Source organism: Diceros bicornis, chromosome 5 (assembly GCF_020826845.1).
Source record: "Diceros bicornis minor isolate mBicDic1 chromosome 5, mDicBic1.mat.cur, whole genome shotgun sequence".
NCBI classification, from domain to species: Eukaryota; Metazoa; Chordata; class Mammalia; order Perissodactyla; family Rhinocerotidae; genus Diceros; species Diceros bicornis.
In genome coordinates, this window is record NC_080744.1 from 95,260,774 (window position 1) to 95,277,982 (window position 17,209).

At 48.5% G+C, this 17,209-nt stretch overlaps 1 protein-coding gene across 2 annotated transcripts in view; it reads right to left on the minus strand.

Annotated features, from left to right (window-relative positions):
• FSD2 (fibronectin type III and SPRY domain containing 2) overlaps positions 1-16,198 on the minus strand; it is a 22,183-nt gene extending 5,985 nt beyond the window's left edge. The window contains exons 1-10 of one of the 2 annotated variants that reach the window (XM_058542542.1): positions 15,554-16,198; positions 15,310-15,405; positions 13,373-13,603; positions 12,127-12,149; positions 10,961-11,082; positions 8,692-8,847; positions 6,654-6,788; positions 5,448-5,598; positions 2,827-2,960; positions 408-540 (exon numbers count right to left, since the gene is read on the minus strand). In XM_058542542.1, coding sequence (XP_058398525.1) covers positions 408-540; positions 2,827-2,960; positions 5,448-5,598; positions 6,654-6,788; positions 8,692-8,847; positions 10,961-11,082; positions 12,127-12,149; positions 13,373-13,603; positions 15,310-15,405; positions 15,554-16,198 — 1,826 coding nt within the window. The remainder of the gene's footprint in view (positions 1-407; positions 541-2,826; positions 2,961-5,447; positions 5,599-6,653; positions 6,789-8,691; positions 8,848-10,960; positions 11,083-12,126; positions 12,150-13,372; positions 13,604-15,309; positions 15,406-15,553) is intronic. The other variant, XM_058542543.1, reaches the window with a different exon arrangement.
• Positions 16,199-17,209: the final 1,011 nt, after the last annotated feature.

Genomic DNA, 17,209 nt, shown 5'->3' on the forward strand with positions numbered 1-17,209 from the left:
TCACGCACTAGCACGATCACCATTTTCCCCACCAGCTCCGGCCTGGGCTCGCTCCATCGCCAGATCCTCGTCAGGAAGTTTTCACAGTGTGGGAGAAAGAGCACTGGGCTCCTTGTTTCTGTTCTCCTATTGCCTGACAGCGTGACCCTCATGCCCATCGCCTCCTGACCTGACTCTCCAGCTCTGGCAGCCCAGGACTCGGAGGCCACAACGTGTCTCTTCTGTCTGCACCAGCCAGCCCTCTTCTCCTGTCCTCCCCTCCCTACCAGGCCCCTATCCCCTCACTCATTTCTGGGTTTTCTTTCCCCCTTCAAGGCTGCATCCATTTGTCATAATCCAGTTTTACCTGAATAACAGTGTTATTAGGGAGGTTCACAGATTGTTCCAGTGAGCGGTTGATAAGGTACCTGGTAAACCGGGTGTTGCTGGGGAACGGCTCCCCTGCAGAGGTTTTCTTTTCGCTTCGTACAACTGTGAGCCCATCCTCAGAAATGGTCAGCCAGGGGTGACAGGTGTGCTTGTTGAGGTGGAAGTAGCTGCCTGTGAGGGGAGGGAACACACCAAGGTCCCCAGCTGATCTCTTCACTGCCTTCTCAACACTGACCCCGTGGGCAGAGGGCTTACTGCACACTGCTGGCTTCGCTTCCGGGTGATACCCGCAGGCCTGGACCTTCCGTAATGATAACCCTCACGGTAATAGGGCGATTAACATGGACTGGGCTGTTACTGTGTGTTGGGTACTAAGCTAAGCAGGGTGCAAGTCTTACCTCATCTGGTCCTCACAGTGACCCTTAGCAAATGATAGAATGCAGACTTGATTCCAGATGCTGTGCTCTTACCTGCGAGGCTGTAAGTGCCTACACACGGACAAGAACTTCTTTTCTTTTTGTTTTTTTATATTTAAAAAATTTTGTGTGCATGTGTGAGGAAGATCAGCCCTGTGCTAACATCTGCCAGTCCTCCTCTTTTTTTGCTGAGGAAGACTGGCCTTGGGCTAACATCTGTGCCCATCTTCCTCCACTTTATATGGGACGCCGTCACAGCATGGCCTGCCAAGTGATGCATCGGTGCGCGCCTGGGGTCCGAACCGGCGAACCCCGGGCCGCCGCAGCGGAGCGCGTGCACTTAACCGCTTGCGCCACCGGGCTGGCCCCCAGACAAGAATTTCTAACCTACCAGCCGAAGGAGAAAGGAACTGAGGGAATTCTTAATGATCAGTGTGATAAAGGTTTGCAAAATTCAACGTTCAACTTCTACTTAGGGCATTGGGGGAGAAGGAGGGAGGTTAGAGCCATCCCCAAATCAGGTTAAAACACAGCTCTTCAAAAAGTGGAACAGAATAGATTTAATAAAAAATTATTTAGTAAAAAAAAAAATTCATTATTTAGGAACATAGTAACTCATTCTCCATTATTGTCTCTTTACCAAGCTCTTCTTAAGTTCCTATTCTGTCACTTCTTATTGTCTCAAACCCTAGTTCAGGCATCGCCATCGAGCTGTTCACAATTATTTTCACAATTTGATGCTGCTGGAAATTTTGTTTGCTATCTGAGCTGACTGGTGAGGGCAACGCAGGTTCTTCCCTTGCAACTGACATGTGTGGCCCTTACTGCCTGCTCTCTAATCCCAAATAAGGATTATTTTTGAATATATAATGTTTTTTGCTGATTCATGTTCAAGTTTTTCATAAATAGACTCTTAAAAAATTATTTGAACAAATTCAGAGATGACTGAATAATCAAGAGCTGCCTGTACCTTTTGCTCTCTTCTTTTTATTGAAACAGCCAGAATTTGACATTTCAAAACACCAAGTCAGCACAGGAAATTAGAAGTGCCAGCCCAACCAAAGGGAGGCCCCAGCATGATATAAAAGAAAAACCTGCGTCCTAGCCCCAGGGCTAAGCCCCACCACCTTAGGTGGCCACTTCACTTGTTTTTCCATCTGTGTGGAAGGAACATAAGTGGGGACTAATCATGCACCTGTCCTCCTGGCATTAGAAATGAGGACAAAATCACACAGTGGCCCTCAGTGAAAGATCCCAGTCCAGGGAACGTTGTCTCCCGAGCCCTGGGCCCAGGCTCCCTGCTTCTGCATCTCACCTGCATGTCGCTCAACCAGCCAGCCTGAGCCCACTTGCTCCCTGAGGTCCGAGAAGAGCCGGCTGGCTTCAGTGCAGCTTGGCCAAGCTCAGAACGCAGAGCCGCAGCCAGACCGGACAGCAGGAGATGTGTGGAGTGTTTCTAGTGATGTCTCTGCTGGCTCAAGACTTGGACATGACATATGACAATTTGATGACATCGATGGCAAGTGAGAAGTGGAAAGGAGCTGGACTTGGGGATGTGGGTACCCAGGCCCTCCCAGGGCCTGGGAGAAGGCTGGGAAGCCAGGTCTAAGTTGGGCCTGTGGGTGGGAAGATGCTTGGGCTGATAATGGGAACAGGGAGATAAGCCAAGGCCGATGGCTCTTGCTGGGAATTTCATCAAGACCCCGTCCCAGGGGTGGTATTCAGCCTGTGGGAGCTATGGGGTGTCTGGGCCAGCCAGGTCCAGTGTGACAAGCCTCTAGCCCACCTGAGGGCTGTCGAGAAAAACCTTGAGTTCTAACACTTGCTCAGCCGCCAGCTGCTCTATGACTTGGACCTTCAGTCCCCCGTCTGTAAGATGGGGCTGCGGGGCTTCAATCACCCCCGAGCCCCTTCCTGGCCTGACTTGCCGTGTGTTCATGTCTGTGAACACATCTATTTTCCAATGAAGTCATATCAGCACTGAGTCTGCCACAGAGCGGTCACTTTGGGGCCCAGAGTATAAGTGGCTGGGGGCACAGACCTGTGGTGTGGACGGTAGCAGGCTCGCTCCTTGCACTGGGGCCCCCCACGTTGAGGGCTCGCACGTAGATCATGTATCTCTGCCGGGGCTGCAGCTGCACCAGGGCCTCGCAGGTCGGGATGCCCACAACAGACCTAGGCAAGGAAGCAGAGCCACGGTCACCATGGGGTGGGGCCGGGGTGGCCAGCCAAGCACCAGTCCTCCCTTTCGAAGCTGGTATTTTCAACTTACCCTCGTGCCCCTGCCCTCTGACCCACAGCACAGCCCGGAGTGTTGGCCCCCCTTCGGTGCTCCCTCCAGTGGCCTCGGGGCCACTTTCCTCGTTTTCTTGTGTCCATGGCTATTTTCCCTCCAAGCTCCCAACCCTGTTTTCCCAGCCCGTAGTACCGTGCTTGGCGTGTGTCTAATGCTGCATCAGTGGAGGCGAGCACGCCATCCAATCCGGTGTGTCTCCATCTGTCTGGTGGGATCATAGCCTCTCCCAGGGCAGGGGCCGAAGACCACTTACCTTAGTGCAGTGCTGGGCCCATAGCAGGCTCTCCATGTGTGTTTATGAAGAAATGACCCTGACTCAAGCTGAAAAGGCCCACAGAAGCCCAATGCTGTTGACCCCTTTGAGAACAGCTGCCTACTGGGAATAATCCAATTTATCTAAATTGTACTATACAGGAATACAAGCCCATAATTGCCAGTCTGTATTCCTGCTGTTGCCAGCCCCCTTTCCATCCAGTGGGCAAGAGAAGCCTTCAGAGTGATGCCCGTTTACAGATATGATGCCCTTGCCTGACGAGGCCAGGATGTCCAGGTCACCTCTGCGCTGCAGCTCCAGGCCAGAGGGGCACTTTTACATATTCATTCAGTAAACACTAACTAAGCACCTTAGGTTCCAAGTACTGTATAGGGAAGCCCTGGGGAAAACAGAATGTAGCCCCTGCCCTCATAGAGCTATAGTCTAGATGAGAAGAGAGGCATTCCTCAAGTCATCACTGGAAGAAATGTAAGATGGTAATCATGACAAGTTGAAAACAAGGTGTATAAGGGGGGGAGAGGTGATTTTTGAGCTGAGCTCTGAAGCATGAAAAGTGGATAGAGGAGTCTCCTACATAGAAGAAGAAGCATGTGCAAAGGCCCCGTGGCAGGAAAGAGCATGGGAAGTAGGAGGAACTAAAATATGACCAGTGTGGTTGGAGCCAGACAGGGAGGAGGAGCTAGTGTGGGATAAACTGGAAAGGCAGGAAGGGGCCAGAATCTGTGAAGGAATTTGCCTTTTTTTCAGAGCAATGGGATGCCATGATTAGATTTGTACTAGGAGAGTAGGCACTACCCCAGATCAGATCACCTAGGTCACTGACCAGCCCTCTGATGACCCCCATCATTATGGACTGATCCCAGGTGTCATCAGATGCTCCTAAAGTATCAGCACAAATTGCAAAGGAAATCTGAACCATTCAGGTGGCCAGAACACCTGGATCCTCCTTCCCTGCTCCTGCGTATCTCTAGAAGTAAATAAGCAAGGTCAGACACACAGATTGTACCTGAAACATGGGTGGGTGGGATAGATGGCCGGGCTCCAAGCCTGGCATTTAGTACAGAAGAATCTGCCTCCCTAACAGTTGACACCAAACTACCCCTCCTCTGTTTCTCCAGAGCCAGGTGAGTGCATCCTATGCTCCCCAGCAGGACTACCCCTGGACTTGGTGGCTGGTACTGGGCTGCCTGGCTGATTCATTCCTCTTCCAGAAGCTCCTGGACTACCTGGTTATAAACCGGAGGTACATCCATGTTTCCTGCACTGTACACAGCTGTAGACTTATAGGATCTACACGCCCTTGTGGTCGTTGAGTCCAACCTTCATCTCCTCATGAACCCCTCCAGCTCTCCACCAGCCAGGGGAAGAATGTGAGCTTCCAGGTGGCCTTCTACCACGGACACAGTGTTCTTTGTACATTGACCTCTAATCTCTTCTGTTTCTGCCTCATGCTATTCTCCCCTTCCCCGTTAAATTCAAGCCAGGTGGGTCTTCTAGTTCCTCTAGTATGTCAAGCTCACTCCTGCCCGGGACCCGGCAGCTGCTTCCCGCAGGCGCACCCCTGCCTCCACTATTCTTAGAGCTCAGTCCTTCTCGTTCATTCAGATCTCAGTTCAGACGTCCGCTCTATCCAAAGTAAGTCCCCACCGTCACCACCATTCCCAATTTTATTACAGTCCTTTTTCCTGCATACCACTGTGTATTTTATGCATTTGTTTGTTTTCTTGGTTTTTGTCTACCTCCTTCACTCGACTCTTGGCTCTATGGGCAGGGAATTTGTCTGTCTAGTCCACCAATGCCCAGGCCCAGGACCTGGCATCACCTAGGGCCTCCGGACTTGTCAAATGAATGATGGTAAGCCTTAGTTGGGCTAAAAAAGCAAACCTGAGGTTCAACCATTTATTCTCTGACTTACTCACTCATCACTCACCTTCAATAATAGCATTCCAGCTACTTCCTACGAAAACTAAGCAACCTAAAATTAAGGTCACAAATTCTGACCCTCTCTCCAGACTCCACGCATTTCCTAAGCTGTATCACTGTGTGAGGTGTCAAGGCCTCTTGTGCCCAGCAAATGCCCCTCGTGACTCACTCGGTGACCCCCGAGGCTTCTGGCGTTGCTGCTTGGCTCAGCTCCACTGTGTACGAGTCCACAGGATTCAGGTTCCCACACTCCCAGCAAATCAGCGCAGCCTCTTCACAGCTCCTTATCTCTTTGCTTTTTATGATGGGGGGAGAAGGTGCTAAATGCAGGGGAGAGGGAGAGATGAACAGCCGTCCTGTTCACATCCAGCCATTTTGTCCAGAGAATGGAAGCATCGCAACCACTCCTCCCACAAAAGAGACTCAGTGCAATCAAAAGCAAACCAGGTGCTATAGACTATTTGTGTCCCCCCAAAATTCCTATGTTGAAACCTATTCCCCAATGTGACGGTATTTGGAGGTGGAGTTTTTGGGAGGTGATTAGTCATGAAGGCAGAGGAGTTTCTTATAAAAGAGAACCCAAAGAGCTCCCTTGCCCCTTCCCTCCATGTGAGGATACAGCAAAAAAGACAGCTGTCTATGAACCAGGAAGGGTTTTCACAGGACACCAAATCTGCTCGTGCCTTGATCTAGGCCTTCTCAGCCTCCAGAACTGTGAGAAATAAATTTCTGTTGTTTATAAGCCACCAAGTCTGTAGTAATATGTCATAGCAGCCTGAACAGATTAAGACACCAGGGACTCCCTTTCACATGTTCCTGGAGTGGAGGTTAGTTGCAAGGTTCAAATGGTACTGTGGCCGAGACCATACTTTTTGATCTTTTGAGACCAACTGTGAGAAAACATCCTTGCCATCCCAGGTGTGTAGATTTGGTGTATTAAATGAAAGAAAAAAAATACAAAGTTATTCCTGCCCTTCCGAATGAAATCAAGAGCCCCACCACATCAAGAAAGCCGTGAGGGCCGGCCCCGTGGCTTACCGGTTAAGTGCACGCGCTCTGCTATTGGTGGCCCGGGTTCGGATCCCAGGCACGCACCAACACACCGCTTCTCTGGCCATGCTGAGGCGGTGTCCCACATACAGCAACCAGAAGGATATGCAACTATGACATACAACTACCTACTGGGGCTTTGGGGGAAAAAAGGAGGAGGATTGGCAATAGATGTTAGCTCAGAGCCAGTCTTCCTCAGCAAAAAGAGGAGGATTAGCATGGATGTTAGCTCAGGGCTGATCTTCCTAACAACAACAACAAAAAGCCGTGATTCCTGTGTCCCCTTGCATGAAAGTCCTGCTACAGAAACAAGTGGCCCCGTTACCTGTCATGTACACCGCACGCTCACTGGCAGGGCTGAGGCCAGTCCTGTTCTGAGCTGTGACCCAAAATTCATACTGGGTATTTGGCACAAGGTTTGTCACTGAGCAGTATGTTTCTTTGACGGTCATTATAAACTCTGGGGGGGAAAAAAGCAAAAATTCAAACCTAAAGTAGGCCAAGTAGCTCCAAATTCATTGTGCTGATCCCCCTGTAGTAGATTACAAAACTGGCCACAAATTCCTCCCATCCCTGTATGCACACCCTCTGCAGTGTGCCTTTGCTGGTCCTTCCATTGAGGGGTGCTGTCTTTCTTGCCATCCCTTGAAGCTGGGCTTAGCCATATCACTTGCTTTGGCCAACGGGACAATAGCAAACATGATGCAAGCAGACGCTTGGGAAGTGCTGGTGCACAGGGGCTTGTCCTCCTGCTGCTGGGAATGCTTGCACTTCCATGGGAACAAGCCTGAGTCAGCCTCCTGGAGGATGAGACCACGTGGACAGAGGCTCCAGCCCTCGCAGCTGAGGCCCCAGATATATAAGCAAGGCCGTCCTAGGCCATCCAGCCCTACCCAAGCTGGCCCAGACCAGAAGAACTACCAGCCAAGTCAGAGAATTATAAGAAATAATAAATGTCATTTTAAGCCAATAAGGTGTGTGTGGGGGGGCTGTTGCACAGCAAAAGCTAGCTGATACACCTCCAAACCTCCCCAGACTCTTGAAAGGCAGTGATAACTCATGAACCCACCCTCTGATATCAGTTCCTTTATAACAAAGTGGTCCATTTAAAAGATCGTCATAGATGACCATGACACAGCCCCAACACGTCTTCTTCTATGTCTGTAGAGGATGCCAGCAGGGTTGATTCACGGCAAAAACTGTGATTAATCAGATCTGACGTCTCGGGCACCAACCTCCCTTTTCAAATCTCCCTTTTTCCTTCCATGCCCTCCTTAGTCCTTATTCTGACCACCTTTGCCCTCTTTCATCAACGCTTAAACTTACTCTTTCTTGTCTCAAGAATTCCCTTTCCTTCCTGGTACCTGAGCAGAAAACCACCCTTGCCTTCGGCACTGAGAGCCCTCTACCCATGTGGCCTGGTATAGTGAGAAGAGCTCTAAGCAGGGAGCCTGCGGACTTGGTTCTTGTCCTGGTTCTGCCATAACTCACGGTGTCCCCATGGACAGCTCATCTCTCTGTGGGTCTCAGTTTCCTCATCCATGAAATGGAGATCTCTAAGTCTCTTTCCAGCAGTCTCACTCTGACCACATGCCCACAGGACAGGCCCTGCCAGGCGGTGCCTGCCCCCTGATTCCTTCATATGCTCAGCTGGGCCTCCTCTGCTATCTGACCCTCCCTTTTCAACAGGAGAATAGCTTATCTCTTATGAGGGGTGGTGGGTGAGTGAGGAGGCAGCTACCCTAGTCCTAACCCCACACCAGCCAGCTCCATTTCCCTGGGGAGAGAATGGGCCAAGAGCTGCCTACAGTGGAGGCTGGGGGCCCTTCTCAGAACTGGGTTCAATATGGGAATGTGGGTCAGATCAGCAGCAGTCCTTCCAGGCTGCAGAGCCCCGCTCATTCCTCTTGGGGGTCTGCAAACTAACCCCTCCAGTTTCTCGCAACACAAGGTTGCTTTGAGGAGAGCCAGCCTGCCCTCACATACTAGAACCTGCTAGAACCCAGCCAGCCCAGCTGGGCCTCCTCAAGGAGGGCTGTCCTCACCCTTCCTGCACATAGTGCGACCAAGACTCATCCCAAGGACAAATCTGACCCCACTGCTGTAGATACACTCCAGACACCTTACCCTGGCCTTGTGGTCTTCCCCAGTCAGGCCCCCAACTTGCCTTTCTAGCCCTTTCTGCCATGCTCACCTGCCTGCAACCCATGCTCTGGGTAGTTCCCAGATTGTGACAGTTCCCCGGAGCGGGGTATGCAGATTCTTCTCAGCTCCACCTTCCCAACTGCCAAGAAGGCAGGGCCCTGGCCTCCGACGGGCTTTCGCCGTTCCAGAGCAGGGTTATGCTCCTGGCAGAGCCTCACCTGCTTGGTCCTTCCCAGGCGAGCCGTCCTGCACTGGCCGGTAGGACAGCTGATAGCTCTCCACTGTGTCATCGGAGTACAAGCTCCAGCACACCCGGACAGAGGAACCCGTGGCTGAGTTGGGAGCCTGCGGGTTTATCACTGGAGCAGAAGGAGCTGAAAAGGAAAAAGGAGAAAAACAAAGACAAGTGAGGAGCCTTAAGTAGAGGTGTGGATGGGACCTTTTACAGGACCACTGATGCCCCAGTGCAGCTGTGACCTTTGGAAATGGAAGAGGCAGTCTGGAGTGGACAAGGATAGGAAGGCCAAACCTCCCAACCATGAGCCTGCAAGCAACAACCAGTATGTCCATTTCTGCTCTGACAAATGCACATGAGCTTGGGAGGAGGGGTCGGTGACAGGGACTCAGGCTGGGGTATGGTTTGCAAGTCCTGCCCCAGGTACGCGGGTTCTGACCCTTCCACGCCATCCAAAGAGGCAGGACAGCTAGGACCATAGCACTGCTGCCCGCAGCCCGGGAAGGAACAAGGGAGTGAAGGAAGCCTTCAACAGGGACGCTCTGCTTTTCTGGGGGACGCTCCAACACCCGTGTCCTTCATTACGATGAGTGAAAATGGGGTTTGGCCAAATTGTGGTTTTCAGAACCAACTTCTTTAGAGTCCATCTACTGTGTTAATTCTTTCCTTCTCTGTAGGTTAATACTTCTGCCTCCCTCACCCCCACCCAGACTCATACACAACCGAGAAACACTCCTTGTTTTTCTTCCATAATTCTTCTCCTATGATAGCACCTCTCTCCACCCCAGGCCTTTAAGAACATCCTTAGTTTCAAATTTTGAAATTGCTCAATCCGGGTCAGAGCACAGCTAAACTTAAAGGAGTTTACTTAGCCACGACTCAGCCTTTCATTTCTGGTCAGGGGCTGTGAGACCTCACATGACAAAGGTGAGGAGGGAGAGAAAGAACCTACATCCCCAAATGACAAAGTCCAGGATGCACAGAAGATGCACTTCTATACCCTGTGAAGAAGAGCCCCACCGGGAGATGCAGGCAGAGGAGGGAGGGCCCTGGGAGCAGCTAAGCCTCTCAGGAGGCTCCGAATGCAAGCAGGAGGGTGGCGGTCTGCATGGGACCCGCACACAGGAAGGTGAAGAAAAATGTCGTGCTTCTTGAGCACTGACTTGGGCGATAGTGCTTTTCCTTCCAAATGACTAGGCCTGCTTATTTGGGCAGCACCACTCCTAAAAGGGGGAAGGGACCATCCGAGGGACATCAGAGCTCAGTGAAATCTCCCCTTGACCCCGTGGGTCTAAGAATGGCCTCTAAGATTCATGATTAAGGGTGTTCATTGCAGTGTGATTTATAATGGTGAAAAACCTAGAAACATCCAAGCATCCAAGAGTTGAGTATTAAATAAACAAATTAAGGTATGTAGCCCTTAAAATGTTTTAGAAGAATTTATCAGTTTGAGAAAATATTTATCATAATTGTTTTGCTTAAAAAAGCAGATTACAAAACAGAATGGTTTCATTTTTATAAAAAAAAATCTGTGCAAAGGAAAAACCTAAAATGATGTATGCAACATTTTAACAATGTTTGTGGGTGTTGGTGAGGAAAGGAAGGTGAGCAGTTAAAAAAAGCTGAATTCTAGTATACTTCTCAGAAATAAGGAATCACGATAATATTTTTAAGAGCTACCTGGCCATGTGATATATTGCACATACATTACCTCATTTAATTCTCACCGTGTCCCCGTGAGGCATTATTATGTACACTCTACAGATGAGAAAACCAAGGCTCAGAGAGTTGGGTGAGTTGTTCAAGGTCACACAGCTAGGAAGCAGTGAAGTTGGGATTCTCACTGGCTCCAGAGGATTCCAAAGCCCATCTCTGAGCCACTCTGCTAAAAGCAGCCACCCAGGAGGAACATAAATATGCCATTTAAGGAAACAAAATTCGGGCTACTTGTTTGGTGTAAAGTAGGCAAGAGAGCAGGAGTTTATGAAGGCGGGCAGGGTACGGACAGAAAATATTTCAAGGCTACCTGGGGCCAGATGTCGGCACCCTGAAGAGTTGAGGGCAAGCGCTTACCCTGGGGAGGTCAGCTTCTGCTCTCACCTTTACAAGCCACAAAGACAAAAACATGAAGCTAGAGGGAAAAAATACTTGTTTCTAAATCTTTATGCTGTTTTTAGCCATCCAAGTTTCTAACTCGAAGCTCAGGGAAATCGGAACCCGCTGTGAAGTAGGCCCTCAGGTGAGCTATGCACCTGGGATGGTGTTAATGGCGCCCATCAGCTGCTCCACATCCGAGAAGTCCAAGGTCTGGTCTTCAAAGTCATGCTGCGCAGAGATTTCTATGTCTGTTTTTGTTTTCAGGAATTTTCCAAGTCTGTTGGTATAAAAAACACACTATCGAGAATGGAGGGGCATTCTCCTCAGGGTACATCTATTGTGCTGGGCCACGAGTAATGAATGAAGAGGGCCTCTTTGCTGAACTTTTATTTCTTTATTTTAACATGTTGCTGGCTGCCTTGGGCCATCTGCTTCAGTGACTGACCTAGGAGGTCACCAGTGGGGATGGGCGGGATTGGTGTGTGCATTCGAGGGGAGGAGGTGGGGTGGGGTCATGTCAGAGAGTGAGGGTGGGGGGTCATAGGCCAACAAGCTCCAGATCCACAGCCTCTGACAGACCCCTCAGGTGCTGACTTGGAAGCTCCCACGTCCATGCCACTCAGGTCCCAAGATGTACAGACTCTCTGGGGCTCCCCCTCCACAAGGCCAAGTGCCCTCAAGCTGCTGACTATGGACCGGGGCTCTGCATCTTCTTGCACCTGCTTCCTGGCACTCACAGGGTTTGTAAGTGGCAGACTTAGAATTTGAAACTAGATCTGTCTTTTGCCAAAACCCATGCACTTAACCCTTACATTATTAAGCTTCAATGTTCATGTTGCTTTACAGACATGTAAATTGTCTTATTTAATTCCCACAAAACTATCCTTGTTTGTAGATAAGGAAGGTGGGTCCTCGACTGGTTAGACTTGCCCAAGGTCATGGGGGTAGCAGGATTTGAACTCCGGTCTGACTCTATAACGTGCATGGTTTCTGCAGTGCACAGTCTGGGTCCTGGCACAGCTGGGGACACTCTCTGGATCTTGGTTCCTCCTGGTGAAACAGGGGCTTGTGGAGGAGATCTGACCATGAGCTTGTTGGCTGGGCCTCATCATAAGCTCCCTTCCAGGCCTAAGATTCTGAGATTCAGTACTAGAGGGTCCTTGTGACCCCACACCATCATTCCAGCCAGTGCTATTTAATCTTAGAGGCAGACACAAAAGCTGAAACTGGGAGCGTATAACCAAATGGAATTGAGTCTATTTGGATATCTAGAGGTGAAAGAAACAGAAGAAGAAAATGCATGTCAGAACAAAAGTATTACCTGTCCGCCATAGCCACAGCATCCTAAAAAGGAGGAGAAAAGATTAAATTGATTTTGGAAATAAATTTATTTTTCAAACTATATAATAATATAAACATATTTAAAACTTAGAAATTAGGAAAAAGAAAAAATTAGCCATATCCCATACCCTAATAAAACCAATGTTATGATGCCTGTGCATTTTCTTCCATACTACTGCTTTTTTCCATTAACATTATGTAAGCACTTTCATGTTACAAATGGTCTTTTGGACCATCAAGTTGAAAGACCGAGTAACAGTTATTGAATGGGAACGCCATCGTTTACTTCCCCGTTCCTCTATTTTTGGACATTTTGGTTCTTTCCAATTTTTGCCATCATAAATAACAGTGAGAAGAACATCTTCATGCATATCACTTTCTCCACATTCTGGATTATGTCTCTGAGATACAGTGGTATTGTAGGACCACTAGTTCAAAAGGTCTGAGCATTGAGGGCTCTAATGCTGCCCACCAACTTGCTTTCCAGCTTCAGTCATAGGTCCCTCAACCCAAGCTTGGCAGGAAGGAGGCGCTGTTGGGCTTTGAGGGGTGACTATGGGCTTGGTCAGTGTGGCAGCCATATTTGGCAACCAGGAAGCTCTGGAGGCCGAAGGCCCCTCCCTCACATCCTGGACACCAGAACTGCCGCACATTTCTGTGGGACCTTGTGAAGAAAGGGGACTCTAGCTCTGACTGAGTTTGCAATTTCAGCTGCATGGGAACTTGGAGCCAGATTTAACTGGATTTCAAGGAAATTAAGAAATGGATTTTTTTGTGTGTGTCTGAGTTTATGAAGTAAGATTTATAATTGCTGTGTTTGTTACTGGGAAATTGGAGGTACCTTTTTGGCCTGGATAACCTTCTCCCCAGAGCCCCAGGAGGCCATCTGAGGGGGCCAGAAAACTCTCAGAGCACTGTTTTTGCACAGTTCCAGGATGAGGGGACAGATCTCTAGGTAACCAGGACAGAGGAACAAAGACTCAGGTGTTACCTGAGCAGTGGTGGAGGGCGGGAGTCAGCTGTGAATGAGCCTGCTTGGCCACTCATGGCAAAGCTGTGCAGAAAGAGGAGGTGACAACCTCACCATCGTGAATATCGAGTCGAACCAAATGGCTTCTGACCATAAAAGGCAATTCCAATACCTCCAGGTGAAGAAGGAACAACCTAAGCTACTCCAGCTATAACTGTCATTTCAGTTCAATATTTCATTTCACTTCATTACTGACCTTGATGAAATCAACCTTCTCTTCATGACACATCTCCTCTACTGTTTCCATCAGTTCTTTACAGGTATCAAGGTTTTCTCCACAGATGACCAGTTGTCCATACAAGGCTTCCAGCTTCTCTTTCTTTTTCTCCCCTAGAGCTTGTATTTTTTCTTCATATTTTTGAGCAAGTGTTTCCAAGATCTCATTGTAATGTGACTCAAAGTTTTGTTCTTGTCTTCCAAAATTCTCCTGCAAGACAGTTCCCCTCAGTCATCATTTCAGTGCATCTGGTGTGTCAACAACAGAGTCATTTGGGGCATGAAAATGTATCTATATTGTAGCTATTTTAGTCCCTCCACGTAGTCTTATCTCTTGCCAGGATGCTGTGATGGACACTGGGGGAGCTAGGACCCAGGAGTCTCCAGCTAGAACCTCAGGGATAATCTTAACAAAAAGCACTGCTTTCTCTCCTGGCAGCATTTTGCAATCGTCCTCCTCACTCCATTTTTAGCCACCTTTCATCACCATGACAACCAACCAGGGAGATTATCAGTGATGAATGAGTCAGCCTGTCACTGGAACCTTGGACCTTAATATGAAGATGTTTGCTCTGGGCGATTCCCACTTATCTTTCCCTCCTGAGCTCTCAACATCTCATGACACTCACCTCCACCCCTCAATGCTTGGATTATACAAACACCAGGATCACGCAGATCCTCATATCTGCTGAGAGATATCAACTGCTTTCTCATATCAACTAAGAGAAAGATGAAGGGGAAGGGGAATAAGGGTTGTGGCCAGATGGTGCTGCCTAATAGATGAGAAAAGTCAGGAAGACAGAGGGAGGGTTGAGACCGTACATAATCCTGGAGCACAATGGATGAGAAATATTAGTCAGAGCATATGGATTCCTGGTCCCTGTTCCTTAGATTGGAAGCCCAGGCGAGCTCTGCGGGTTCTGACTGATGTCATCCTCACCCATAACAGGGACTTTCCAAAGAAGGGGCTCTTATCAATCACTCAGGGAGTATTTACTGAGCGCCTACTATGTGCGTAAGATTTGCTTAGAATGGTGGAAGAGAGGGAAAGACGGTAGACAACTTCCCTGAGTTAAGTGTAAAAGGAAGATCTCAGAGTCCTCACTGAGGTGAAGACACTTTGATCTGAGAGTGAGCTGGCAGTACAGAGTGTAGGGAGTTTTGTCCTGGCTGTTGCACACTGACCCCTCCTAGCACTACCCTAAGCTTGGAAGGGGAAGGGCTTGTCCCTTCTCTGCCTTCCATAGGGGATTAGTGCAATAGCTCTCCTCCCTTTTCAGATTGGAGGCTTCACGGGAAAGGGGCCTGGGGCTTAGTTAATTCATATGGAGTGCTCCTGTTGATACAGTCTGAGGCTGCATGAATAGGATTAGAGCATCCACATGAAGAGAGAGGAGACAGACGGTCCCCTGGTCCTCAGTCTCGGTATACCTCATCTGGAGGGTCAGGTTGAGTGCTGGCATCACAGCGGTATACTACATACCTATTAGGTCCACCCAGGGGACTGTGACATGTTTGGTGGCAGGCACAGAAACTTACTAATCTTGTGAGAAATAGATAACAGCTGAGGAAAAGCACACTTATTAATGACAGAATAGGTGTTTTGCAATGCCTTGTCAAGGCTGGCGCGTGAAAGAGTCCTACCTTGTAGTAGGACTGGGGATATATAGACACAGAAGACACAGTCTCCCACGGAGAGCTTCTAGTTGAGTAGGGATTGCTGACAGGTGGTGGGTGCCCTGAGGCATATACCCAAGGTGCCATGGGAGGGCAGGGGAAGGAGTGAGGGGAGAGGGGCAGTAGTGACGCCACCCATTCTAAGAAAGCAGGTTCTCCAAATCATATCAGACACAGCTGCTGACCCAGCCACTAATGGAAGCCACGTGTGTCTGGTGGGCTCATCAAGTGTGCTCTTACCTCCACAGTGATGAAAACCTCCTCTAAGTGACTTGCAAAATTTTCCATCTCGATAATCTGCTTTTCCAATTTGTACATATTTTTGTGAATTTCATCCTATCCAACAGAGGATCACAAGAAGATGTTAATGGTACATCTTTTCTCTCTCTCTTTTGTAGAAGGCATTTTAGATTTATTCCCTGCCTGCACATTTGAGATATAAATGCAATATCCAGAGAAAGAAGAACCAAGGAGACCTATTTACCTTGGCGATTTCCAGTGCTTTATTGAGTGGGGTCACCTCATGCTCTTTGTGTTCATCAAAAACCTTCTCCAAAGCTCTTACTGGAGTTTTGCAAGTGATGCAGAAGACGTCAGCAGCTTCTTCCTCATCCTCCTCCTCTGGGATGACGTAGCATTCATACTCCTCACTGGCACGGCCACGTGTGTACCTATAGGCTTCCCGCAAGTCCTGGCACTGGCCTGCCGAGCCCCACCTTCCGAAGCCTGGGTCCTCTGCCTCAGCTGCCTCTCCACTAAGTCTCCAGTCTCTCTGCTCCCCGGCTGGTTCTCTCCTCATCATCCCATAAGGAGGATATTCTGAAACCTCTATTCTGGGCATGTTTTCATCAACAAACTCATCCCCTAATTCGTGATCATCTTCAAGTCCATATAAATGGACAAGTTCATCCACTTCCTCTTCAAGTTCTTTTTGAGGCTTACCTTTCGCTGCCCCTCTTGGCTCACTGGTCATTTCAGCTTGGACTACTTCTCTTCTCATCCGAGTGGTTTCTTCTGGGAAGATATGCAGTCTGTCTTCAAAGTCATACAGATCCATGTGATAAAAGTGAAAGTTCTTGGAGGCAGTAGACCTGTGCATTGCCGGCGCCCCCCCAGCTTCCTCCTCCATTGTAGCTCTGGAGGACCTGGGCAGCACCTTTGCACAAGAAGGATCCTTCCTGGACGGTTAATAGCGGATATTCTGGGTGCTGGAACACAAAAAGAGGAAGAAAACTTCGTTTCTGAGATGGCCTTGTAGGAGGGAGTCATTAGATTGGGCTCCGCTCATTCACAATTTTTTTAAACTATCTGAGCAGCTGGGCTGTGGTTTCACTTTGAACTATCTGTAAAGAAAAGTTTGCTTTCTATAGGAGGATGGGCTTTCTAAGCTTAAAAGAGACAGAAGAAATGACAAAAGAAACATAAATAGATTTGACTAACAATAGACTCCTATACATTAAAAAAAAAACCTCGAAAGGGAAAATAATGGGAAGTGTCAGGCAATTATTATTAAGCAAATTGTATGAATTAATTAAAAAAATTAAGATCTTAATAGTTTACCATGCAAGGACAAGTCACAAAATAATTACTTTTGTATATAATATTACCTGTACAAAAACATTTAGAGAATGGTCCATCCTTGTGAGTAACAGAGAACAAATAAATTAGATGTCATTTTGACTTTCCAGTTAGCAAATATTTAAAAATATAAAAATGATACCCAAGGCAGGGTAAGGGAGCAGTGAGTACTCTCATATGCTGCTGGTTGGAATGTAAACTGGCCCCACCTCTCTGGAGAGAAAATTTGGCAACATGGATCAGGAGCATTAAAAGTGTTGACACTCTTGGCCAGTCCTGATGACCTAGTGGTTAAACTTCAGTGAGCTCTGCTTCAGTGGCCTGGGTTTGGCTCCCAGACATGGAATCACACCACTCCTCTGTCAGTAGCCATGCTGTGGTGGCAGCTCACACGGAAGAACTACAGTGACTTACAACTACATACTGGGGCTTTGGGGAGGAGAAAAAAAAAGAGGAAGACTGGCAACAGATGCTAGCTCAGGGCCAATCTTTCCTAGCAAAAAAATGTTCACACTCGCATGCTCGCTTCGGCATGAGATACTGAAATATGGAACTATACAGA